This window comes from Protomyctophum parallelum (assembly GCF_964188405.1).
Source record: "Protomyctophum parallelum genome assembly, chromosome: 4".
Taxonomy (NCBI): Eukaryota; Metazoa; Chordata; class Actinopteri; order Myctophiformes; family Myctophidae; genus Protomyctophum; species Protomyctophum parallelum.
Genome location: NC_139700.1, coordinates 15852689 through 15880188, shown reverse-complemented (window position 1 = coordinate 15880188; position 27500 = coordinate 15852689). Strand labels below are relative to the sequence as shown.

Here is a 27500-nt window from a genome sequence, read left to right as displayed (position 1 = left end):
AGCCAGGGCATTCAATGCTCCTCCCCTGCCGATGGATGAGTCCTCACCATCTACAAGGTGGCATGCATCAGGTGCGACCGCACCTGGCCGACGGAGGTTCTGCCCACAGTGGATGAGGACGAGCAGTGGCAGGGTCTGGTGGAAGACACTCCAGAACCTGCTCCTCGTACAATCCTCCCCCTAGCTAAGGGTTTTAAATCCTTCCTTACAGCCCAGTGGGAAGAACCGCTGAAACCCGTTCCGATGCCTCGGAGCCGTGAAGGCCTGTCCCTCGAGACGGAACACATGGCCTCCGTGGCTCTGTCCGGGATGCCGGTCATGGACAAAACCCTGGCCGCGTTCCTGCTCAACCCGAACGCGCCCCGCATCACCCCGCTGACCAAGACCCCTGCGCTACCCCTCAAGATTGACAAGGATGCCTCCCTGCTCAACGAGAGGGCGTTTACCAACCTTGCCTGTGCTGGCAAGCACCTTAACGCAGGGTCGCTACTGCAGGGGTCCATGACGGCACTGCTTCTACAGGTGGGAGATGCTCCCAACGCAGAGCAGATGGCAGAGATCCGCCGCCTGCATAATGAGTCTGTACTCCTCAACCGTGCTGTCACACAGCAGGTAGGGAGGGCCATGACGTCCTCCATCTTACAGGAGCGCGAGAGATGGCTCAACGCTTCACCTGACCTGCAAGACGAGGTGAGAGGCAAGCTCCAGAAGTTGCCCATCCTACCGGGAGGCCTCTTCGAAGGCTACATGGAGGTCTTGACTCTCCTAGCGGACAGTCAGAAGAAGGTTGACGCCTTCAGGGACATCCAGCAGCCGCCTAAACGTCAGCCTCCGCCACGCCAACCTCCACGCCAGCCTCAGCGTCCGCCCGGGAAACCGGGCGACCGCCCCAGCTCCAAGCCCCGTCAGGTCAGGGACGCCCCACAGGACTCTTCCAAGCCCTCCTCAGGCCGCAACAAACCGCGTCCCCACAAGCGTGAGGATCGCGATCGCCGCCGTGACGACCCTCCAGCTGCCACCAAGCGCGGGCGGGGCCGCGGATCTGGGCCGCGCAAGTGACCGACGCCTGGCCTCGGAGAGACGCGGCCAGACGTCTCTCCAGCCCCCCTCATGCTCCGGGCTCCCGCCAAGATGTAGTGGTCTCGGACCTCACACTTGGGCCGCCCCTGAAGCGGATGAGGCTCTCCATGGAGACCACAGATGTTGTTCGCACAAATGCACCTTGTTTTTCACACAATGTACTTTGTCATGTTTCTGTATTAAAGGCTTTGCCCAAAAAAACACAAACAACAACAATATCGGGGGGGCATGAGCTCGCTGTGGAGGGAAACCCCTGGGTTTCCCGACACAATGAGACGGGACCTAATTCCGGTGCCGAGTGCGCCCGTTTTGACGGGCACACTCGTCACGAGCCGGACGGGTCATGCCCAATTTTTCTCTCGTCCAGGGAGCTCCACTGCCACAGTGGAGGCCCCCATGGCCACGGAGAACCCTCTGGCTCGATGCCGACCGCAGTGGGAACTGTGCGGAGCATCCCCCTGGGTTCTACGCACCATAGCGAAGGGCTACAGGCTCCAGTTCGCTATGAGACCCCCCGCTTTCGCAGAAGTCCTCTTCTCCGAAGCTCGTGGGCAAGCGGCAGAAGTGCTCCAGACAGAGATTCAGTCTCTGCTGGAGAAGAAGGCCGTCAGAGAGGTACCATTGACTCAGAGTCGCAGCGGTTTTTACTCCCGCTACTTCCTGGTCAAGAAAAAGGGGGGGGGGCTACGTCTGATCCTGGACCTACGAGCTCTCAATCGGTACCTCAAGACCTTCAACTTCAAGATGCTGACGGCCAAGTCCCTCGTACGTTCCATACGTCCGAACGACTGGTTCACGTCGATAGACCTGAAAGACGCCTATTTTCACATTCCCATCTACCCACCTCACAGGAAATTCCTGAGGTTCGGTTTCAAGGGGAGAGTGTACGAGTACACTGTCCTCCCCTTTGGGATGTCCCTGAGCCCCAGGGTTTTTGTGAAATGCACAGAGGCGGCGATTGCCCCGCTGCGGCGTCTGGGTCTCCGCGTAGCGAGCTACATCGACGATTGGCTACTAAGCGCGGACTCTGCACGAGAGGCGATGCGGAACACCACTCAAGTGGTGCTCCACATGACCTCCCTGGGGTTCACCATCAATCACGAGAAGAGTGTTCTGGTCCCCACAAGGTCGGTAGACTTCATAGGCATAGCACTGGATTCAGTCTCCTACACGGCTCGACTGAGCCAAGCGAGGATGGACGCTTTCCTGCAGTGCGTGACGTTGTTCAGGACGGGACGGAGGGTCCCCTTCCGAACCTGCCTAAGGATGGCCGGGCTCATGGCATCGGCCATCTCCCTAGTACGGCTGGGCAGGCTATACATGAGACCTTTCCAGAGATGGATAAGGTCCCTAGGTGTGCCCACCAGGTGCCTGTCACGGCGAGTGACGGTATCTGCAGGCTGTGTACTCGCCCTGAAGTGGTGGTCAAACAGATGTGTCCTGGTGGAGGGTGTTCCCCTGGGACAGACCCTTACCAGGAAGATCGTCACCACGGACGCCAGCATGTCGGGGTGGGGGGCCACCCACGACGGCAGGACGGCCAGAGGAGTGTGGCACGGAGCCATGAGACGTGCACACATCAACTATCTGGAGCTCCTGGCGGTCTTCCTTGCCCTGCGGCACTTCAAACCGCTTATCCAGGGGTGTCACGTTCTGGTTCGGACCGACAACACCACGACAATGTGCTATATCAACAAGCAGGGAGGGCTCAAATCCCTACGCCTGCACACGTTGGCACACAGGCTCCTGACATGGTGCCACGAGCATCTGCTGTCAGTCACGGCCTGCCATGTCCCAGGACTCCTGAACACAGGAGCCGACCTGTTGTCCAGAGGTCCACTCCGCTACCACGAATGGTCACTGCACAAGGAAGTAGCAGCTCAGATATGGGCCAGGTACGGCATGCCGGTGGCGGACCTGTTCGCATCAGAAGGGAACACGAAGTGTCAGTACTTCTTCTCCCTGACAGGGTCCCCGACTCTGGGCATGGATGCGTTGGCGCACCCTTGGCCGAGGGGCCTGCTTTACGCATTCCCCCCTCTGCCCCTGATCCCCCCCGCCCTGGCCAGGGTGAGGACTCAGGGCCTATGCATGCTACTGGTGGCCCCGGCTTGGGGGTCTTGGAGGTCGGACATAGTCCCACTCCTGTACGACCAACCTTGGCAGCTCCCGCTGCGGAGGGACCTGCTCACTCAAGCAGGGCAGGAGATCTTCCATCCACGTCCACAGGACCTGGACCTCTGGGTCTGGCCCGTGAGGGGCTGAACCTGGATGCCGAAGGCCTGCCCCCGAACGTCATCACGACAATTCTAGGGGCGAGAGCCCTGTCTACTAGGCAACGATACAACACGGCCTGGACCGTGTTCGAACGTTGGTGTGCGGCCAGACCTGTACGGGTTATCCCGTTTCAGGCTTCAGTGAGGCACATTCTGACCTTCTTGCAGGAATTCCTGGACAGAGGTTTAGGCCAATCCTCTGTGAAGGTCAACCTGGCGGCCATTTCGGCATACCACGTGGGGATAGACGGAAAGACAGTAGGTGAGAACCTACTAGTCCGTCGTTTCATGGCTGGCGTTAGGCGTGCCTGTCCAGTTTCCAGATCTCTGGTCCCGTCCTGGGACCTGACTCTGGTGCTGGACGCCCTTTCACAGGGCCCCTTCGAGCCACTGGGGACAGTGGACTTGAAGTTCCTCACCCTAAAGACTGCTCTGCTGGTCGCCTTGACAACTGCAAAGCGAGCCAGCGACATACATGCGCTTTCGGTCAACCCGAGCTGCATGAGATTCAGCGGGAACGACTCTAGAGTCTCTATTAGGCCGAGCCTCGCGTTCTTGCCTAAGAACTTCCCCTCTGGCTGCGCCCCGGTCGATCTGATGGCATTTCACCCGCCACCTTTCTCCTCTGTGGAGGATAGGAGGTTGAATTGCCTATGCCCGGTCAGGGCGCTGAGACACTATGTGGACAGAACTGCTCCTTTCAGGAATGGGGATCAACTGTTCGTGTCTTGGGGTTCCCAAAGTAAGGGGAAACCGATAACGAAGGTAAGACTTTCACAATGGATTGTGGAAGCCATTCGTTTGGCATACGCCGAGAGAGGGGTGGAGCCCCCAGGGGGCTTGAGGGCTCACTCTACTAGGGGTATGTCTGCATCCTGGGCGCTCGCTAAGGGTGTCCCCATTCAGGATGTCTGTACAGCGGCGAGCTGGTCGTCCCCTTCGACCTTCGCCACGTACTATAACTTGGATGTGGTGCCGTCTGCAATGGCTCATGCCGTTTTAGACGTCGCTTCCAGGTAAGAGGTGGGTTGGGTTGGCCGTCACAGGTGAAAAACCTGTGACGTTGGTTGGGACTTGTTCAACTGGTAGGTAGCTATACGGGAGTTTATATTTCCCCATAGGGCGATTCACTGAGTGAAGGAGTTTATAATAACTATAGGTTACTTTAGTAACCCCAGTTATTTAAACGACTGAGCGAGGTGAATCGCCCGAAAGACTACCCTTCTGACTTAACTAAGCAGAAGCCAATCTGGTTAACATGGAATGACCCGTATGGCATGTTGGGTACGTTATCACCCCGGTGGGAGGGGTGATCATCATGCCATGGGCGGGTAGAAGTCCCGACCAATGAAATTGTTCGTGAAGTATATGGTTTAATTCTGTGTGTTCGTGCCAGAGATGGCACTCCCCATAGGGCGATTCACCTCGCTCAGTCGTTTAAATAACTGGGGTTACTAAAGTAACCTATAGTTCTTTCTTTTGAGAATATGACATTTCAACTCTGACTTAATTGGTTAAGTAACAAGCGTTGATCCCTGATCCAAGAACATCAGGGATTAACTTCATATTTGAACAATTTATAATAGTGTGGGTTGCGCTAAAACTTATTCCAGAACACCCACAGCGGAGCCTGACTAAGGCATTGGTTGGCTGTTACAGTTTATGTAGGATTATACTTTTTCGTTTTGGCTTTGTGTATTCTATATGGATTCACTGAGAAATCTCATGAAAGATCATTGAAGAAATCTCATTAGTCCATGCAGATGAAGAAAACTAACTAATTAGATACATTTGTGGATAAAGTCCTTAACCCAGTGAGACCTGAGACCAGATTCTACAAAATCATGACAATTATCTGAAAAACCTGTTTCTATTACAGTGGTGCTCAAATTATTTCATGTCAAGGACCCCAAAAATTATATGTAATTGGCCACCGACCCCCCTCTGAAAATATTTGCTTTGAATGAATATACGGTATTCAAAGATTTGCACACATTTTCAGGATCTAAACAGATCTACAAGCTCATAGCCACGCTATGAGCTTGTGTATCTGCTATTTTTCAACAGCTAAAGTTTAAAGTCTTAAGGGTTTATGTCGTAATGCTGTTGCCAGCCATGTCCAATCATCTCTCTCTCTGTGTTTCCAAGGTTCTACATAGAGAGCATCTCCTACTTGAAGGACAACGCCACCATTGAGCTCTTCTTCCTCAATGCCAAGTCCAGCATCTACAAGGTAAGCTGCCACACACACACACACACACACACACACGCCAGCATCTACAAGGTAAGCTGCCCGACACGCTTTATGTCAATTGTTTTGTTAAGTAAACAAAGCTGCCTCCCATCATGGTCCAGCAGAGCTCTTAAGTACCCCAGATGGGACCCACAATCACTGCCTCAGGAGGCCAGTGCCTTATCCATTGGTCCATTGGGGCTGTATGTAGCTGTTGTATTCCACCCACCAACGACAGAGACACACATTTTTTACTGTCCATCACTGACTAAATATTTGTGCTACAAAAAATATCAAATCTGTGTAAGTTGCTTCTCGCTAACTATTCGTGAAAATTCACATACTGTGTCTAAATGATCACAATTGTTTCATCAAAAGATTTCCTGAATCAAGTGCTAATCAATCCGGTGCTAGTGAGAGTTACAATGACACTCCTGATTCCTGATATTTCTGTGCCGTGTGCACATGCACTAGTCTCACCCTCAACTGATTTGGTGAAGCAGAAAATGTAGCCATTCAGCCATGCTGCAATTGTAGCTCTGCACTAAGACATGCTGCATGTAGAGATGCACACACACACACACACACACACACACACACACACACACACACACACACACACACACACACACACACACACACACACACACACACACACACGCACATGCACACGCACACGCACACACACACACATGCACACACACAATGATAATTTAACTGTGAGAGTGTACAAATGCCTATCATTTTGCTGAGGATCCTCTGGAACTCCCTCAAGGACCCCTAGGACCCCACATTTGGGAACCACTGGCTGGAACCACTGGTTTAACCCACGCTTCACTTGTTACACCCCCGTTATAGTGAAATATCTCCGCAAAATTTAGTTTGTTTTTTTGTCATGTTTATTTTGAATATGCCATTAAAAAGAAATAAAAACGTATTCTTATTCTTTGCATTTCCTAATTACAAGGAAGAACAATTAAAATAAATAACTTAAAATATAAGAAAACGAAACAAAGAAAAGGACAAAAGAACTAAGCATATCCGAAAAGTGAGAAGAAGTCAAAACGTATATACCCCCACCCCTCTGTAATTACATAATTACTCGCTGACTTCTGTGCTTCAACTTAAACTTAAACTCATTATCAAAATTAATCTCTTCAATTTTATATGCAAAAAACGCATATATACATAAGAATATGCAACACATATACATAGTATAAACATATATCCATATCATACATAAGCATCTATATTATGAATTATTTTCCTCCTCCCTGTATTTTGTGAAAATCATATTTTTATACCTTACTTTAAACAGATTGATGCTAGAACATTGTTGCTCATCCCTCAAATTGTTCCACAATGTTATACCCCTAATTTCATTGTGGTATTTCTGTTTAACATTTAAAATTAAAATTTCCCCTCAAGATAATGCTTTATATAAACGATTTAGTAAGTAAACATGAGTATAAGCCTCATGGCTCAGCAGAGCCGTTAAATACCCCAGATGGGACTCGAACCCACAATCCCTGGCTTAGGAGGCCAGTGCCTTATCCATTGGGCCACTGGGGCTATATGTAGCAGCTGCATTCCAGCCACCTAACGACCGAGAGAGACACGTCACTGTTCAACTAAATCATTGTGCTGCAAATCAAATCGGTGTAAGTAAACAACTCCTCTCTAATTATTCATGAAAATTCACAGTAGTTTGCCCATAAAACTACACTGCCAAAGCACAACATATGGAGTGACTTTATTATAAATTATTTTATTATTATTATTATTTTTTTTTTTACACATAGCGGATTGGTCTAGCATCAGTTACATACAGACATATTACCCCAGACTGTATTATTGTTCCTGTTATGTATATATTTTGCCTCAAAACACAAAGAGAATCCTTACATAATAATTATACTAGTCTGTATGTAAACTTGATTTGTGCAGTATCTTGTGGTGCCCACATGGGGGTGCACTTGACTTGAAGGACACAACGGTGTCACAGTGTCAAATGACCCATCCGAACAGCCATTACTATTCATTTAGTGCAGTGGTTCTCAACCAGTGGTCCTTGATTGGTTCCAGGTGGTCCCCAGCTAAATGATGGAGAGTTACTAACCAAATGGACCCTTATAGATATGTAACTCTCAACAGTTAAATTATTGTTAAACATCTGCATTAGGCTACTTAATTTTAGTTTACACAATTAGAGAATGTAGAAGAGAATCGTTATTTTGATCAAACATTTGCCTGTTATCTCTCCTATCATGGTACCACATCAATACAGCATGGAATTGTGGACACATTTTTATCCAACGACAACAAAATATTCTTTAGTTTTGGGTCTGAGAGAGAGGCTACAGTAAATCGTCGACTTGGACCTTGTTATGAAGGTCCATCCACTTTCTCTGCTTGTGCTATAATAACTCCATGAACATTTATTTCACACTGTCTTCTTTTTTCTAACTCGAGATGTAGCTTATTCCGTCCCACTGTGCTCTCACAGACAGATATATACAGTATCAAACCCAAAAGAGACATTTGTGTGTCTCCCTCGGGACCCAAACTAGTGAAAATAGCTACAAAGTTATTTTTCTTCTTCTTCTTCTTCTTTTTTAGGGGCACCAGCTATTAGCGTATCTTACACAAACATTAAATTCTCATTGACAATTAATGGAGAATTTACGTCATATCATGTGTCTGAGCAAATCGTCTATTTTCGTCCTACACAAAGCTACGTCATTGTTACGTCATGAGGATGTACGATGACAAGTGCCCCTCACTTCACACAGGTGTGATTGTTTTACATACATGTAAGAAACAAAAACACTCAATCCATACAATAGAGGGTATGCTCGTGACATCATCATCACACCTGGAAGTTATGCGGGAATGCCTACTGAGACATTTCTGACAGCCCATATACATCCAACACACACACACACACACACACACACACACACACACACACACACACACAAGAGCTACTGTATCTAGTGGTGGGAAGCCGTGCTGGGTGGTATATAGAATAGATAGGGTGCGTTTGCTCAGTGTAGTGTTACATTCCGTCTGATCTCTTTAGCAATTAAGAGCTGGGCTTGTATGGAAAGACATTCCTGGCATACCTGACCCACTGCTCGCTGCCCACTAGAAAGACCCCCCCCCCCCCGACTGACATACACACAGACACAGGCATGTACCCACCCCCCACGCTTATACGTGTACACAATTACACATAACTACCAGTATATTATGTGTGCTATCACACAAGTGACAAACGCACGCACGCACGCACACACATACACACACACACACACACACACACACACACATACACACACACGTACAGTCTAAAGAAAGCTAATCACACACGGGGCTGTCGGTTCTGTGCTAATCTCCTTCACATGCTAACAGCAACACTGCAGGATACTGAATCACCAACATACACTTTACCCTCTATGTGTCATAAGAATGTTTCTGAGAGAGAGAGAGAGAGAGAGAGAGTCTGTGAGGAAGAGTTCTGTGAGTCACCACAGTGTTCAACGACACTCTCTCTCTCTCTGTTTGTGTGTCTCTCTCTCTATTTATTTGGCTTCCACTGTTATAATCAGTTAGCTGGAGCAGAACCCCCCCCCCCCACCACCCCTCTTTTCCATGAGAGGAGGAGGTCATGAAATTAGAGATGGGGTAGGGTGGGGTGGTGGTGGTGGTGGTAGGGGAGTTTGCAGGGAGGTTGGGAGCCGAGAGATGAAAGGAATTGTGGCGCTATCATGGTGGAATGTACAAATCCCCCCCCCACACACACACATACACACACACTCACACAAACACTACATTTGTATGTATTTTATGACAGCATATCTCTCTGTTTCTGTCTCTTGCAGGAACTTATCGAGGTGGACAGCGATGTGGTCTTTGAATTGGCCTCCTACATCCTACAAGTAAGACTAAATGTGTAGCCTGCCCTGTATGTGTGCGCGCGCATGGTTCGGTTTCGCCTGATGTGTGTTTGATTGTGTTTGATTGTAAGGCCAAATGTCAAATCTATTAAAAGACGTTGAGAACCCTATACCGTGTGTGTGTGTGTGTGTGTGTGTGTGTGTGTGTGTGTGTGTGTGTGTGTGTGTGTGTGTGTTCTCTGTACCCTAGCCCTTTGTTCTGCTTTCTTTCCACTCTTTCCTGTGCACATAATTCAATTCCAAGTGACATCATGACCTTTACTTTGTACCCAAACAGTGCCTGACGTGACGTAAATATCACTATGAATAAATAAATATAGGTCCTGTGTCCTCACAATGAATAAATATAGGTCCTGTGTCCTCACAATGAATAAATATAGGTCCTGTGTCCTCACAATGAATAAATATAGGTCCTGTGTCCTCACAATTAATAAATATAGGTCCTGTGTCCTCACAGTATTTATGGGCCAAACGTCTCTCAATATTGTGCCGTTTTTTCTATAAACATCCCAATGCAGTGGTGTGTGTGTTTTTATAGATCTTGATTTACCCCAAGACTTGTTTGTGAGACGTGTTTCATTGTTAAGCGGTAAACTGGGAATTCTTTCCATATCACTCATTAAAGTGTACTGTACTTGTACTGTACTTCAGAGCTGTCTCGCACGCACGCACACATGCACACACACACACACACACACACACACACACACACACACACACACACACACACACACACACACACACACACTGTACAAAAAGGGAGTGCACTGACTTCATACCCTTCAAAAGAGAAGAGTAGTCCCGCTAATTGTCAAAGGCTTTGATCCCAGTTTTGTCTGTGACAAAACTCTGCATTATCCTACATAAATCTGAGATGTTCTCTGTATATAAAACCTATGCCTTTGTTTCTGGCTAGGCCTAAACCCTGATCATTAAGTTGCAAGTGAAGTGAGTAATTTATACTCTAGACTCTACAGGGGACCTTTGTTCTCTCATGGTTCCAGTGTTTAGTTACTAGTTCACAAGAAGGTTACGCACATCTATTTTAGTTCTGGTGCGAGACAAAACAAGTTACAAGATCCACCTCTCCACACCGCAGCAGCTTGCTACTCCACCACATTTACTGTGGAAAAACTCAACGTTGGTGGAGCACTAAGTTGTGCTTTTGTCAGTCTCTCTCTAGTCTTTCTCTTTCCTTGTCAATGTCTCTTTGTCTGTCTGTCTCTCTCTCCTCTCACTTTCAGTCTCTCTCTCTAACGTTCTCTGTGTCTCTCTGTCTCTGTCTCTTTGTCAGTCTCTCTCTAGTCTTTCTCTTTCCTTGTCGCTGTCTCTTTGTCTGTCTCTCTCTCTCCTCTCACTTTCAGCCTCTCTCTCTCGTTCTCTGTGTCTCTCTCTCTTTAACTCTCCCTCTTTCCCTTTCCTCTCTCAGAGTAGGTCAGTCCATTAACTGTGATGCTACAAGGTCAGGTTACACACAGAGAGTGACGGTTGAGTGGTTTGTGTGTACGTGTGTGTGTGTGTGTGTGTGTGTGTGTGTGTGTGTGTGTGTGTGTGTGTGTGTGTGCATGCGTGCACGCTCTTGCTCGTGCGTGCGTACATACGCATGTGCATTTGTTCTGTGCAGGTGCAGTGCTATAATATCAGGTATCTGATCTGCTGGCTTGCAGAGATTTAGCTCCAGATGGAGGCTTAAAATGTCTCTCGCACGCACGCACACACACACACACGCACGCACGCACGCACGCACGCACGCACGCACGCACGCACACACACACACACACACACACACACACACACACGACTATAAAACTATGTGTGCATCAATATTTTTAACTTATACTCTCCCCTCTTTCGTGTTTTTTTCTCTCTCCTCTGTCGCTCCCCAGGAGGCTAAAGGTGACTTCACCAGGTGAGCACACTGTTAATCAGGCCACATAAATATGTCCTGGAAAGACTGTGAATGAATGTACAACTCTTAACTGTCCCTTGGGCCAGGGGGGGTCAGAGTGCACCAAGGTCAGAGAGGGCACTTTGCAAGCATAATGTATGTGAATATTTATTATTTAGTATTATGTCAGATGCCCTTTACTTATTTTTTATTTTTTTCTTATTTTTTTTAGTCTTAAAACTGCTTGTTATATTCAGTTGTTTGAAGAGAGCACTTTGCTAGCACATACAATCAGATGGACGCAATATACAATCAGATGGACGCTGCAGTGTCCATCTGATTGCCCCCTTCTCCTCAGTGACCGGACATTGATGATTGGCATTATGCACCAAGTGACAATGCCCGTTTTTCACTTTCCCAAAATGTACGCTGTTTATTAGTGTTTTTTTTATATCAAGGACTTCAGGCCATGGGACTTATCATTGCCATGGTTACAGCTGTCGCCATGGTTACAGCCCCCCAAGCTATGGGTCAAAATTCATCAACCTGTGCGGTTCCATGCATTTCACAGTTGCACTGCGCATCCCACTATTCAAAGGATTTCGCTTCATGGCACAAGCACGCATCTTCAGGTTGTTATTTAACACAAATAGCACAAACATGTACTAGTAATAGTAATAACTGTAATAATGAGAATATTGTTGGAAACATTATGTTGAAAACAAAGTTACAATAAAGTGCTAAAATAAAAGATCTTGTCCCATCTAAGTTCACACGCTTGAGTTGTTGAAAAGGCACGGATGTCACCGTGCTTGTATTAATGTGTTGTGTAGTAGGCTAATTTAGTATTGTGCGAGCCAAGCATGGTCATTTTCTTGGATGGAATATCTGCAGACGCTGCCAGAATAAAGTTCAAAACAAACCCATTCACTGACACCGGCACAATGGATGGTCTGGTCAGGACAGGGAGGGGAGGGTGGGGACTGGGACTCGCTCACAGTGTGCGATGGTTTTTAATGTGTGTCTGTCAGTGCATGGGGTGGGAGGGGGACACAGAGACACAGAGACAATAGCTGACCGCTTGGTGGTCAGACTGTCTGGCTGTCTGTCCCCGTGTTGCTGCTTCTACAGAGACACAACTCGTATTATGTCACTCATGGGGGACTGCTTTTGTCTTTTTTAGCTGTTTTGCGAACCTTGCGACCTCCCGTCAGCCAAGGTCTGCCGAGAGGAAAAAGGGATCATGTGTGTGTGTGTGTGCGTGTGTGTGTGCGTGTTAAAAGAGAGATCTCCACAGTGCACGACTTCAATCCAATTAAGCACAGAGTTCGCCAATGGAGCGTGACAAGATTTCTTAGGGCCGCATCATATGAATGAGCTTTGGGCGTGTGTATGTGTATGTATGTGTGTGTGCGTGCGTGTGGCGCTTTCCACACACACACATTTTATCAGTTAATGTGTGATTCATGTTTCTAAACCATATTTCACTTAGCTCTGGAACATAAAACCGACTCTCTGTGGAGAGAGCAGGTATAGTGTGGCTACAGTCTTTCAGATGCTCTTCATGGTCGGCGATGATAAAGCGAACAGTCCAGCTGTGGCGTGGACCCCCTGAGCCCATTTCCTCCTGCCTGAGTTGTAAATAAACATGGCGTCCTGCTGCCTGCCGGTGGCTGGAATGTGACACAGGGTGGACACATTCCTTTTGCCTCCTCTTGGCTCCTATAGGCCTACTGACCCCTCATTCTCGACCCCACCCAAACCTCCAACCCCGATGCCCCCCCCCCCCCCCCCTGTCTCTACATGGCAATTCCACACACTTAGGTAATCGGGGTGCGCACGCTTATCCGACACACCAAAAGTCTGACATGTGCAAATCACCAGTTGTTCCCGACATGCGTTGGTCCGACATGCGTTGGTCCGACATGCGTTGGTCCGACATGCGTATAGCGTCGTGCTTGCGGTTAGGGTTAGGTTAGGGTTTGGGGTAGGTCGTGGGACTAATGACTGTTGGACTGTTAGGTAATCTGCTGTGTCCTTGTTGTTTAGGTTCTGCCTTAAAGTTAAAAGCATACAGTATATACATACACACAATTAAATTGAACAAATGTACAAGAGTACATTTAGAGTCTGAAAGTATACTGTAAATGTTAGAGCCTTAAATCTTGCATACAGACGTTATTGCACAATGCACATGTAGCCAGACAACTATTCCACAATCTCAGAATGCTATTATGGAGTCTGGAACCACACCTCCTGATATAGGAAGCTGGCATTCCCATTTACTTTACATTACATTTTTTATTTCCGTTTCTGCTAAGCAGCAAGCTACAGTGTATATTGATGCGCCATCCGGTGAGAGGGTTATCTAATAGTCCAATAAACAGGCTGTACACTTAAAATTATGGATTCACAAGATCTGGCATTTATTGATTGCCCACAATTATCCCAAATTGAATGGTCATGTGATATACATATGAACAGCAAAGACATATATGAAAGCAAATACGACCTGTTACATCATGAATTCAGATTCGATCATATAAGTCCACAGATTTGGGGGCCCCGCGAAGCACAGGCCAGAGAGGGAGTCTGACCTGGAGAATTCTGACGTGTCACTCTTTTTACCAGCCACTATATAGAAATCTCTCTGTCACTCCGTGACCTTGACTGCGCACAGCTCGGAGGCACACTCTGAAAGTAATGGTAACTGCTTGAAGGGTCTACTTTACCCCACCAATATGCTTAGATGATTTCGATTTATATTAGGATAAATTTGCGTGACTGTAAAGACGAAACCGAAGTGGGGAGGAGGCTTCACGTCACGCTATATCTCTTGCTCATGATCAGAGCTTTCGTTGCTCCAGACTGTATGACGGCAACAACAGTCTGGCCACACGTGACTGTTGCACATGCAACTGCTGAAGTTATATTTTTCAGGATTCCATTCCCATTCCCTGCATAGCAGTGTGGAACCCAGGGGTTTTATCGTTGGGTGAGACCAGTGGGCTGTGATCCAGAGCTTTAGATCATTCACTGTCATGTTCACACCCTCACCCCCCCCCCCCCCCCAGCCCTCTGGAGCCTGGGTGGAGGCTGGGATGATGAGTGTCAGGAGGGCCTGCTTTCTAACCCTACCGCAGAAGCAAAGGGAGGCCCGCTCTACTATTAGTAGTAGTAGCGGGGCGGGGCATTTTCACCTTCTAATACTGACTGGAAACCAATTATATATAAACCAAGTATATCTGGCTGATGATATACAGTCAATACTGCCCTCGCTGCGCCCCTCACTTCACACAATTGATTTTCAAAAATAGCGAAAATAGCAGGTGAAGTTCACATCAATCATGACACACTGTGAGCTTCTACATTGGGATCTTTGCGCAATCCGCACAAATGTTTCTGAGGTGTGCATCGGCCTTGCTCCCTCGCCATGGCCATCCCTCTCTCTCTGCAGCTGTTCTCTGCTAGACGACACCCAGTTAGTAGCCAGTTGTGCGTCCAACTCAACTGTCTCATATAAACGCAGGATAAAGCCTCTCAGCATTGGTCCATCCATCCACCTTAACTAATTGTTCTTCCTCTTGCTGTTATTTTTTCCAAACGTTGCTCACCGCTTCCCAGGACAGTTAGTAGGGGGAATCTCACTCGCAAGTCGTCATCGTCTTCATGCTAAATAGCGTTTCTCAAAAACACTACTCAGTATAAAGTTCAGAGGAGGTTAGCTTTAAGGCAAAAGTGTTATATTTTGGAGAAATTATTTTGGATGATATCAATCGTGGCTTGGATGAAGATGTTATCGTAGTTGTAGTTTTGTAACTTTTTTTTGTTTCGACATTCAATGGTCTGCTTCTGTATGAGAATATTGCATTTGTGGGTATGGGTTTTGTAATTGAACTGTGTATGATAAATTGGACAAAGCCATTCAGACAGAGTCACAGATCTCAGATTTCGGTCTTGCGCTCGAAGGCATTATTTCATATCGGTTTCAGTATGACAGACAGTAGTGTGACATGTTGTGGTTGAATTGTGTATAAACTTCTGTGGCTTTTTTGGATGTGGTTGTATAGGCTTGTTCTCACATGTCGGTGGTCTGTCTGTCTCTCCTTTCCCAGCAATGACGTGACCAGGGGGGACCTGAAGAAGCTACCCGCTCTGCCCACTCAGGCCCTGAAGGACCACCCCTCACTGGCCTACTGGTGAGAGACCACCACCACCACCATCTCTCTGTCTTTTTGTCTCTCTATCATACTCTTACTGTCTCTGTATCTCCCTCCCCCTCTCTCTGTGTCTCTCTCTCTCGTCATCTCTCGTCTGGTTCCCTCCCTTTCTTATTTTCTGCCTCTGTATACCTCTCTCTCTCTCCTTTTGCACACACTCTCTGACTCTGTATATCCCGCTTGTCCTTTCTTTGTCTCTCTCTCTCTCCCTTTCTCTTTCCCTTTCACTTTCTGTCTCTCTATAACACACCCTTTCTCTCACTCACTGTCCCTGTCTCCCTTCCTCTCAATTCAATTCACATCAAATCAATGTGCGTTGTGACCAGGGGGGCAGTCAGCCAGATATTTCGTGAAGCCTCATTTGAAATCGGTAGTTCATATAATGGCCTGTTGTGGCGCTGGACTGGACCCAAAAAGCCCCATAGCTCCATAGAGGCCCATGTATTTTGGCCCAACTTCACCTAGACTGTATTACCTTAATAAACATGGTCATGAATACTTACTTCTTCCAGTCACTAGTTTAAAGTCTCATTTCTAATGTCATAATATTCTTTTTGGAAAATTATGGTCCCATTAATTAAAAAAATGACCATAAAGAAAAAAAAACATCGCGTATGTTCTGAGGGGGCGTGGCTACCGTTACAGTCTATGATCGGGATTCCCCTCCCACTCGAGTCAAAATAAAAACCAACGGAGAAGAAGGGGGGAAGTCCCGCCTCGTTGTCTGGGCAGCCAATGGCCAGCTGGTCCAAAACGGAGCCAGCCAATGGCCAGCTGGTACCAAACGGATCTAGAAAGATGGCGACTTACAGTGCAGGAATAACAGGCTTCATTTTACGTCCATGTTAGACCCGGCGAACGCTTTGTCCATATTTTTTACAGTCTATGGTTGTGACCCATATTACGAATGTATCAAATTTAAGAAAATACACTTCACTTAGGGCTGCAACAGTTAATCGAACAAATCGATTTAATTGACTATACAAAAAAATACAATAATGACTAAGAAAATAATTGACAGTTGCAGCCCTACGCTCCGTCGTTATCAACCCCTCTCTCTTTTTGATACTACTTTTTTATTTCTTCACCTTTCCACGTCTTTAATTGGGTGTTTGTGTCCTGTGCAGTGAGGACCGGGTCATAGAACATTACAAGAAACTCACTGGGCAGTCCAGAGGACAAGCTATTGTCAAGTAAGAACACGACACAAGACTTACACGTTTTACAGTAATTATCTCAACATGTACAGATTTATTTGAATTGTGTGTGTGCCTCATGTCTCTCTTTTGGCTTTCTTATTGACAGTTATATGAGCATCGCAGAGTCTCTGCCCACATATGGAGTACATTACTACGCTGTAAAGGTAGCGTTTTACCACTGTTCCCTACTCTCTCTCTCACACGCACACATTGTTTTTCGTCCGCCCTGGAGTTCAGAGCGGGTGCATGAGCTGTTTCTGCTTCTGTCACACAGATGTAGTATAGAGGATTTCATTTGAATGACTTGTTGTTCATTTCTCCGTGGCAGGACAAGCAGGGCATCCCGTGGTGGCTGGGTCTGAGCTACAAAGGCATCTTCCAGTATGACCACCAGGACAGGGTCAAACCCAGGAAGGTGAGGCACTAGACTTCACTACTTCACTACTTCACTTCACATCCGTCCCTCAGTGCTAGCCCAGTGGTTCTGAAACCTTTTAGCCCATGACCCAACTTAGCGAAAATGGTCCATCAACAAGCTCACAATGTGTCGCGCGTTGTGAGCTTGTGGATCGGCTATTTTCACTACTTCTAAAACATTTGGTTTAAAAAAAAAAATCTTCTCAAGAAATTCCTATTATAGAAATAATTTAATTTGGCATTAATTCATGAAAACCTTTGCTTTTTTGGCATCCTCGCACAATCCGTCCGTCCTCTCCACCTTCACTACATCTCTGATAAATGGTCCTCGCCCCCTCTTTCCCCTCTTCTCCCCGTTCCCCCCTCTCTCTCTGTCCCGCCGCCCCTCTCTGTCTGTCTCCTATAATCTGTCCCCCTCTACCTCCCCCTCTCTGTCTGTGTCCTATAGTCTGTCCCCCTCTCCCTCCCCCTCTCTGTCTGTCTCCTATAATCTGTCCCCCTCTACCTCCCCCTCTCTGTCTGTCTCCTATAATCTGTCCCCCTCTACCTCCCCCTCTCTGTCTGTGTCCTATAGTCTGTCCCCCTCTACCTCCCCCTCTCTGTCTGTCTCCTATAATCTGTCCCCCTCTACCTCCCCCTCTCTGTCTGTGTCCTATAGTCTGTCCCCCTCTCCCTCCCCCTCTCTGTCTGTCTCCTATAATCTGTCCCCCTCTACCTCCCCCTCTCTGTCTGTGTCCTATAGTCTGTCCCCCTCTACCTCCCCCTCTCTGTCTGTCTCCTATAATCTGTCCCCCTCTACCTCCCCCTCTCTGTCTGTCTCCTATAATCTGTCCCCCTCTACCTCCCCCTCTCTGTCTGTCTCCTATAATCTGTCCCCCTCTACCTCCCCCTCTCTGTCTGTGTCCTATAATCTGTCCCCCTCTACCTCCCCCTCTCTGTCTGTCTCCTATAATCTGTCCCCCTCTACCTCCCCCTCTCTGTCTGTCTCCTATAATCTGTCCCCCTCTACCTCCCCCTCTCTGTCTGTCTCCTATAATCTGTCCCCCTCTACCTCCCCCTCTCTGTCTGTCTCCTATAATCTGTCCCCCTCTACCTCCCCCTCTCTGTCTGTCTCCTATAATCTGTCCCCCTCTACCTCCCCCTCTCTGTCTGTCTCCTATAATCTGTCCCCCTCTACCTCCCCCTCTCTGTCTGTCTCCTATAATCTGTCCCCCTCTACCTCCCCCTCTCTGTCTGTCTCCTATAATCTGTCCCCCTCTACCTCCCCCTCTCTGTCTGTCTCCTATAATCTGTCCCCCTCTACCTCCCCCTCTCTGTCTGTCTCCTATAATCTGTCCCCCTCTACCTCCCCCACTCTCACACACATTCACAAACTTTCCTCTATCCATTTCCCCCCTTCCTTCCGCCGTGCGTCTCACTGTCACTACCCCCCCATCGCCCGAGAGTTTCCACCCGTGTGACTCACAGAGTATTGTCACTGTGAGTAATGCAAACAGTCCTCCGTCCTCCCAGTCCTCTGTCATCTGAATGTGTTTAGTCTGGCAGTGCTCTTCATTTCCTCCATGCTCCTCTGAAGGTGGCCATCTTCCCTCTGTGTTGTCCATTAGCACAGAATATGCAGCCTGAGGGGCATTCGGCCTTGTTTCACCGGGTGTTGATGAGGGGAACAACAAAGGGAGGCCTCCCCAAGGCCTCCCCTCACGTGTACTGTAACATAATACATGTATGTATCCTATACATGTATGTACGTGTGTGTGTGTGTGTGTGTGTGTGTGTGTGTGTGTGTGTGTGCGCATGTAGCCTACGTGTACTAGTGTGTGTGCGTGCGTGCGTGCATGTTCTGATTAGTACATTCCACTCTGACCACAGAGGCTCATTCCCCCCGTCTCCCAAATCCCGCGGTTGCCTAGGTGTTACATCACCATGGAGACAGGAAGAGAATGCGGTGCAATTTCATCCATTTACCTCAGCACACACATGCACACGCACACCACTGTAAGATCAAGGCAGGGGGAATGTTGTGCTTATCTTTACTCCAGACTCCATGGAAAGGTCACCTTTCCTCATTGTGTCTTTTATACATATATGTATTTATATCCTCTGGTGGCAGACTCCGTCAAAGCTGGCCTTTCATGTTTTTCACGTAACACAAGTAGAAAAGGAGGAGTAGAAAGAGGGATTTAATCTTCTTCCCACACGATTACTTATCGAGCATTTGGCTTCCATGGCAACTACCGTAGTGGTATTTATCCATTCTGTTTCTACTATATGTCTCTCTCTCTCCGTCTCTCTCCGTCTCTCTCTGTCTCTTTCTCTTTCTCTCTCTCTCTCTCTCTCTCTCTCTCTCTCTCTCTCTCTCTCTCTCTCTCTCTCTCTCTCTCTCTCATACATACAGTACACACACACACACACACACACACAACAAACTCAGAGATAGGGAAGCGCTGGCCCATGCCTGACCGAGTGAGACTGGGCCTCCTCGTCACAAAAGGCTGATTGTATTCTAACTTTCTAAGGCACTTGAGCGAAAAGGGAGTTTGTGGACTTCATGTCCTGTTAGTGCAACATCATCACATGGCAGACTTTATCCCCCAACACAGCAGGTCACAACCAAATGGACCCTTGTGGATCTCTAACGGGTCCTTTATCCCCCAACACAGCAGGTCACAGCAGAAACACACAAGAACAAGTGGAGGGGGGTCTAGTCTAGACCTAAAAAAAATGAAGACATTTCTTCAGGCAGGTGGTTGTATAGAGCAGTGGTTCCCAAAGTGGGAGGGAGTTCCAGCTAAATGATAGTTTGGAACCAAATGGACCCTTATGGGTCCCTAACGGGTCCATTTCGTTACTTTTGTACACTCTCAGAGTTAAATTAACATAAATTTGACTATATAAATTGGGGTCCCAGAGATAGAAGGGGTCCCTGGCATATCTTTTCAAATGGGGGGTCCGCGGGCCAATTAGTGTCAATTCGTGGGTCCTTGACATGGAAAAGTTTGGGAACCACTGGTATAGAGATAGTCAGAAAGGTTAGTAGCTGAAGCCTAGTATAGTACAGACAGCCTGTGTTTTAACCACCAATGCTTTAACTCACCAAGACTACGTTAAACTTAACACAAAAATGGCTTAGCCAGTCTTCCACCCCGAAAAGGTTTTCAATGCTCACACTCAAATTTGGAGCATTTCAACCTATAGCGATGAGTCGATGCAGCGGGCCTCGGGTGCATGTGTTTGGTCCGACGTACTAACGGTCCGAGCCAAAACCTACAGCCACGGGTTAGTTTTAACCTGCCACAGGTTACTTTTAACCTGCCACTCATGTCGAGAGCCACGGGTTAGTTGTAACCGTCCACGCATGTTGGGAGCAACGGTGTTGTCGGACTAACGCATGTCGGACTGTATAGTATGTCTAACCAACGTATAATGCACCCCCGGGCCTCTACCAGGCCATGTCACGGTACATTATTAGTCATGCACGGTATCTCTCTGCACATCACACGCCGCTGACCAGGTGACTGCTCAGTGTTTTATTTAGTCACACAGTTCCTCTGCCAGGAACTCACGGCTGAGTCAGACCTCGGAGATGTCACCACCTAACTAACTGCACTGACTCAACCAGACCATTGTGAGACAAAACATGTGTTATTGGAAATTTGGGATTTGACAAGTGGAACCATGGAAGTAGTTTGTCACGATAATGAGTCTTTAATTTACTTCTCAAAGCAGAACCTCTTTGTGTTTTATTAGCTGGACTTATTTTTTTACCGAGAGGGACATCCTGTTGTTACCAAACACACACCGTCCCACTGCTCTCCGGGTGTTTATTTGGGAATGTTTAAATACTTTCCCCTTTCTGCCTCTTGCCCTACCGCAGACAAGGCACACACGCACGCACGCACGCACGCACGCACGCACACACACACACACACACACACACACACACACACACACACACACACACACACACACACACACACACACACACACACACACACACACACACACACACACACACACACACATACACACACACACACACAAACACACACACACACACACACACACACACACACACACAGGAGGATTTACAAGTGAACCACACACAGTTAAAATGCCCTGCTTAGTGAGTTCTGACTCATTTAAGCAGAGATTAAGGGTTTAAGCATTGACTAGCTAACTGCAAGAGAGCAGACAGTGCCTGTTAAGTATCAGCAAGAGGGATTGCATTCAAAACCTGACAGAAATTCCATTTAAAAATCGCTGCTATGTTGTTTTCTCGGGCTACATATTCAGTACTTTCGTCTTCATGGGTCCATAACATGCACACACATGCACATGCACATGCACATGCACATGCACATGCACATGCACATGCACATGCACATGCACATGCACATGCACATGCACACGCACACACACACACACACACACACACACACACACACACACACACACACACACGGTCAGCTACTACTTCCTTTAAAACAATACACAACATAGCTCATTGTGTTATTCGTGTTTCCATCAATGATCCACCACACAAACACACACACATATACACACTCACACACACAAACAGCAGGAAGGGGCTGTGGGTTGGGTCAGCGCCTCCATGACGACAGCCTGTAATGGGGTGGGGGGTACTTTTACTTTACTGGAGTATTTCCAGTTGTCAGTACTTTTACTTCTACTCCACGACATCTCAGAGCCAAATCTCAGAGCCAAATATTGTACCTTTCTCCTTATTTAACTTTTACTAGAGTTACTTATACTCATATAACCACATTAACCACTTCAGCAATAATATACAGTTTGTGCTATACTGTACGTGCTTCGTGCTATGTATGTGCTATTTTAAAAAGATTTTTTCGAATTTTAAAACTTGATACCAATACAATACTGTACTTTTTCTACGGGTGCATACGTTGGTTAGACATACTAACAGTCCGACAGGCATTAGTCCGAATACACCGTCGCTCCCAACATGCCTTTGCAACTAACCAGTGGCCGGTTACAACTGACCCATGGCTTCCGACATGCGTGGCATGTTAAAACCAACCCGTGGCAGGTTAAAACGAAACCCGTGGCAGGTTAAAACCAACCCGTGGCATGTTAAAACGAAACCCGTGGCAGGTTAAAACCAACCCGTGGCATGTTAAAACGAAACCCGTGGCAGGTTAAAACTAACCCGTGGCATGTTAAAACGAAACCCGTGGCAGGTTAAAACTAACCCGTGGCAGGTTAAAACTAACCCGTGGCAGGTTAAATCTAACCCGTGGCAGGTTAAAACTAACCCGTGGCAGGTTAAAACTAACCCGTGGCAGGTTAAAACTAACCCGTGGCGGCCCCAGATGGTTAGCTCAACCGTCTGGGCACCTAGGCTGCTGAGCCAGCCTGACGGCGTGCCGCAGGTTCGACCCGGCCTTTGCCGCGCGTGTCTTCCCTCTATCTCTCCCCATTTCCTGTCAGACTACTTTCATCCTATCAATAAAGGCAGAAAAAGACAAAAAAATATCTTACAAAATGTAATAATAAAAACGAACCCGTGGCAGGCTTCCTGTGAGGTTAGGTTTAGGGTTGGGTTTTGGGCAGGCTGTCGGACTAATGAGTACGTGGGACCAAACACATGCACACTGGCCTTGGGTACAAGACGTTCCCCAGGGCTTCCACTGAGGCCTGTGCACTGTCTTGGCTCTTCTTCTCAAGCAGAGAACGTTACAGAGTTGGAAACACACTTTGTTCAAATAAATAACAGAAACCACCGCATAGCCTTGAAAACCCACCAAAACCCTCCATGACCTTGTTGTCCTCGTACTGAATCTGGTGTTTTGACATACTACGCCACACAATAAAACCACAAATAATCTCCACATAGCCACAAATAATCTCCAGTCATATGTTTATGTACAGTATGTATTTGTGTGCCATTGTGTATGAACTTGACAGTCGGAAGGAACAACATTGACAATACACACACACACACACACACACACACACACACACACACACACATACACGCACACACTCCACACACACACACAGTGCTAGCACAAATAAAAAGACACACCCATTGGCACAGAATGTCCTCCCGAAAAGGGAAAGAGCCAGTCTCTCAGCATGCGTGTCTCTATCAGATATTAGTCTCAGTCTATTCACAGTCTGTCAGGACAAATACAAAAGACACACACTGTACGTACAATGGGCTTTATGTAATTTAAACCTACAATAATTAAGGCCCCAAATCACTGCTTTTAACTGGGCGGCCTCCCGTGCCGAAAGAAAAAATAAAAAACGGGCGCCCCATTCTGTTTTTGCTCGGTTTTACTGTAATATATATATATATATATATATATATATATATATATATATATATATATATAATTGCCATTATTCCATGCCCCCAAATGGGGGAATGTGTCGCGAATTTGTCCAGTGACCGTGTTTGTAACCTCATAGCCAAACGTCGCCTATACACACACAGTATAGCATTATTGCGTTTGATTGTCGTTGGGTGCAGTGCTTGTTCAGCACGGCATCAACCTTTTGTTTGGCTCCAGACTCAGTGTACTGGTGCTGGTGAGGACAGGCCCTAGTGATGTCGTGTCTTGGAGCTGTTAACGAACACTCTCCTTATCTCCCCTTGCCCAGGTCTGTCTGTGGCCAACACATACACGCACACGCACACACACACACACACACGCGCGCGTGTGCCGTGCACTCACATAACACATTTTTGCACACAGCAAATGTACCCAGCCCACTATTTTTAGCACCATGCTACATTAGCACGTCATGCTACATTAGCAGCCATACTGCTGCATGCACACTGTAGTGTGCAGCAGTAATGTTGATAAGGCCACAGATTTTCCACACTCACATATGCAGTCACACGCGTGTAGCCCCACTAACACAGTCACGCACACATGCACGCACACACACACACACACACACACACACACACACACACACACACACACACACACACACACACGTGACATGTTTACATACTATTTTCCAGAATACAGTGCATGTCGCACCTCCCTCCCCTTTTTCATTCTTCCTCCCACCTCTCTCTCTATTGTTTTCCCAGGCTGTTAAAATTCCTGGGCTGTGCCCCCTCCTCCATTCCCCCCTCCATCCCCCCATTCAGTCTTTTCCCCTCGTCCTCCATGCTCCTGTCATTCCTCCTGGTCCTCCGTGCTCCTGTCATTCCTCCAGACTTCAACCTTCCTCGCCTGGTTTTCCTCCCCACCTTACAGTTGGGTCTGCTTCACTTTTTGCCCGTTTGTTGTCGCCCAAGCATCACACTATCACTGTGTGTGTGTGTGTGTGTGTGTGTGTGTGTGTGTGTGTGTGTGTGTGTGTGTGTGTGTGTGTGTGTGTGTGTGTGTGTGCATGTGTGTGAGAGTACGTGCATGAGAGAGTGTGCTGATAGTTGCCGTTCCTCCCATGCATGCAGCAGTACTAAAACTATACCTACTACTCTCCTTTCGTAACAAGAAGCAGACGACTCAGGCATCGTGTGTGTGTGTGTGCGTGCGTGCGTGCAGGAGAGGAGGGATCTGACTAAACAAAGCAAAAGCCACTTCAACCCCAAACCCCCCCCCCCCCCCCCCCCCACCACCCCTTTCATCACCCCTCCCCTGACCCCACTACAAACACACACACACACACACACACATGCACACACACTTGCACGCACACACACGCGCCTCCAAGCCACATCGCCCAGAGCAGGAAGTGTTGTCCCTCGGGGAGGGAGGAGGGGTCAGGAGGAGGGGAGGGGAACGCTTCAAACGCCCCCTCCTCCTCCTCCTCCTCCTCCTCCCCCTCCTCCTCCCCCTCCTCCCACAGCAACAGGAGAGGAGGAAAACTTTACTTCTCACACTCTCTCTCTCTCTCTCTCTCTCTCGCTCCACTAACACACTACACACACACACACACACACACACACACACACACACACACACACACACGCTACACGCACACTACACACACACAACCAGTCTCGCCTACAGATGGCGAACACCAGCCAACTCAGAACTCTGTGTTCCACTATGCCTGGGAGGATTTAAGACGCAGTGGAATAAAGTCTTTTGGAGGGGGGAGTTTTCTCACCCAGCAGCCATGGGGTTGTTTGGAACCAGTTGAAGAGTTTTCTGAAAGGTGGGACAGAAGAGAGGAGCCTCATCTCTCTCTCTCTCTCTCTCTCTCTGGAGTGAGGTCATCTAGTCCAGGGGTTTCAGTTGTAGATGAGACCGCCTGAGGTCTGGACCTGATCAGAGAGGTCCCCTCTATCCCCACCCACTGCTCCTTCATCCTTGTCTTCTTCCGTTCCCTCCTCCTCCATTCGTTGCGTTTCTTTTTTCCTTTTCTGAGTTGGAACCCTTCAGTGGAGGTACTACTGCACACGATACTGGGACGTTAACTGGAGTCTTGTTTGGATTGTTCTTTTTTTTCCACTGGTGTTCTTCTGCTTGAGCCCACGCTGAAGACTGTGTCTCCCTGTGTGTGTGTTTGTGTGTGTGCATGTGTGCGCGCGTGTGTGCGCTCCCACAAACCTCAGGTGTTCCAATGGCGTCAGCTGGAGAACCTCTACTTCAGAGAGAAGAAGTTTTCGGTGGAAGTTCACGACCCCAGAAGGTAAATATATGTCACGCTTCTTGGAGCTCGCCGTCGTCACATTTCTCTCCTGCTGCTACATTACGGTCGGTTTGTTCCTATTCCCAACGGTGTGATATATAGATCGCAGTTGTGAGAATGTGTGTTGAGAGAATGATTGAGCTTTGCCTTGGGAACATCCCAGAGAGGCTCTCGGACAATTGATTCATTCCACCGCTGTTAACAGCAATAATTTAATAACAACTTTATTTGTTTATAGCGCCGTTCATAGAAAATTGCTTATAGTGCTTTGCAATATTGACAATGGTCAGTGGAAGTGTAAAAAGCGAAAAACTGACAAATATGCAATTTTCTTTCTTTGCTGGAACAGGAACAGCTGTTTTATCTCAGCTTACATGCTCAAATTGGTTTCATAGTGTCGGATGGAGAAAGCAAGCTTTTGGCTAGCTTTTAGCAGACTGCCAGGCTTAGTGCTTTCCCCTGGATTTATGTCTGCTGGCCAGTAGCTCTTTATACTGCGGGCCAAATACTGAGCTGGATGTTTAGAACCAAACCACATACAGTAATGTACAGCGTGGGATCTGTTTTGGTTGGAAACCGAGCTAGATATGGGGGGGTCTCCCCCTGACACGGATTGATGGGCTGATTATTAATACATACAGTACATTCATAAATGCACGCACGCACGCACACACACACGCACGCACACACGCACGCATGCACGCACGGGTCGCACGCACGCACGCACGCACGCACACACACACACAAAAAGTGAGCCCTCGAAAGCTAACCGCAGAAGGATGGATGAACGTGTGTGATAGCTGCTTGATGGAGGAAGTGACCTCTCCTATGTTTATTTAACATGCCTACATTATGTGGAGTGTTATTCTACAGAGACAGGGAGGGAATAGGACAGAGAGGGGGGGGGGGGGGCAGTGGTGTTCTCTGTTTTAGGTAGCCAGTCATTAGACTAGAGTGAGCTGGCCTGTTGCTGGGTCACAGGTGTGTGTTTGACTCAGAGTGTAAATGTGGGAGACAGCTTCTCTCTTATTTCTTATTTCAAAATGCCTGCCTACTGTACCTACTGTATACTGTACTGTACTGTATACTGTATACTGTATACTGCTATCAGCAGTAGTGTAGTCATGGGAGATTAATCGGCAAACACATCAGTATCGGACGATTCTAGTTGTTTTTTTATTAATTGGCATCGATCCGATTCATTAACATAAACAAGCCCAAAGTAACAGCTTGAACAGATCTCACAATACAGAATAATAAGGTATTAAATGTAAATCTGACATGCCTAAGCCTGCAGTGCAGATACCCTGTTACATGTATTTTTCAGAATGGACAAAATTATTATATTTCTTAATAAAGAATGAGATCATATCATCATTGGTAATATCGGTTATGGTCCATAACAGAATTTAATTATATCGGATATCGATATCTGCCAAAATGTCTCATCGGCGCATCCCTTGCCAGCAGGCAGCGGCACGGCAGTGGTTCAGGGGTAGAGTTCCATCCCAGGCACCCCCACAACGTTCGTGTCGAAGTGTCCTTGAGCAAGACTGAACCCTCCAATTGCTCCCGATGTGCGGGT

At 47.6% G+C, this 27500-nt stretch overlaps 1 protein-coding gene across 10 annotated transcripts in view; it reads left to right on the top strand.

Annotated features, from left to right (window-relative positions):
* frmd4a (FERM domain containing 4A) overlaps nt 1-27500 on the top strand; it is a 169353-nt gene that overhangs the window by 117677 nt on the left and 24176 nt on the right. For all 10 annotated transcript variants that reach the window (XM_083762399.1, XM_083762403.1, XM_083762402.1 and 7 more), the window contains exons 5-12: nt 5505-5589; nt 9474-9530; nt 11435-11457; nt 15552-15635; nt 16784-16849; nt 16962-17019; nt 17184-17270; nt 25839-25915. In XM_083762399.1, the coding sequence (XP_083618525.1) occupies nt 5505-5589; nt 9474-9530; nt 11435-11457; nt 15552-15635; nt 16784-16849; nt 16962-17019; nt 17184-17270; nt 25839-25915 (537 nt within the window). The remainder of the gene's footprint in view (nt 1-5504; nt 5590-9473; nt 9531-11434; nt 11458-15551; nt 15636-16783; nt 16850-16961; nt 17020-17183; nt 17271-25838; nt 25916-27500) is intronic.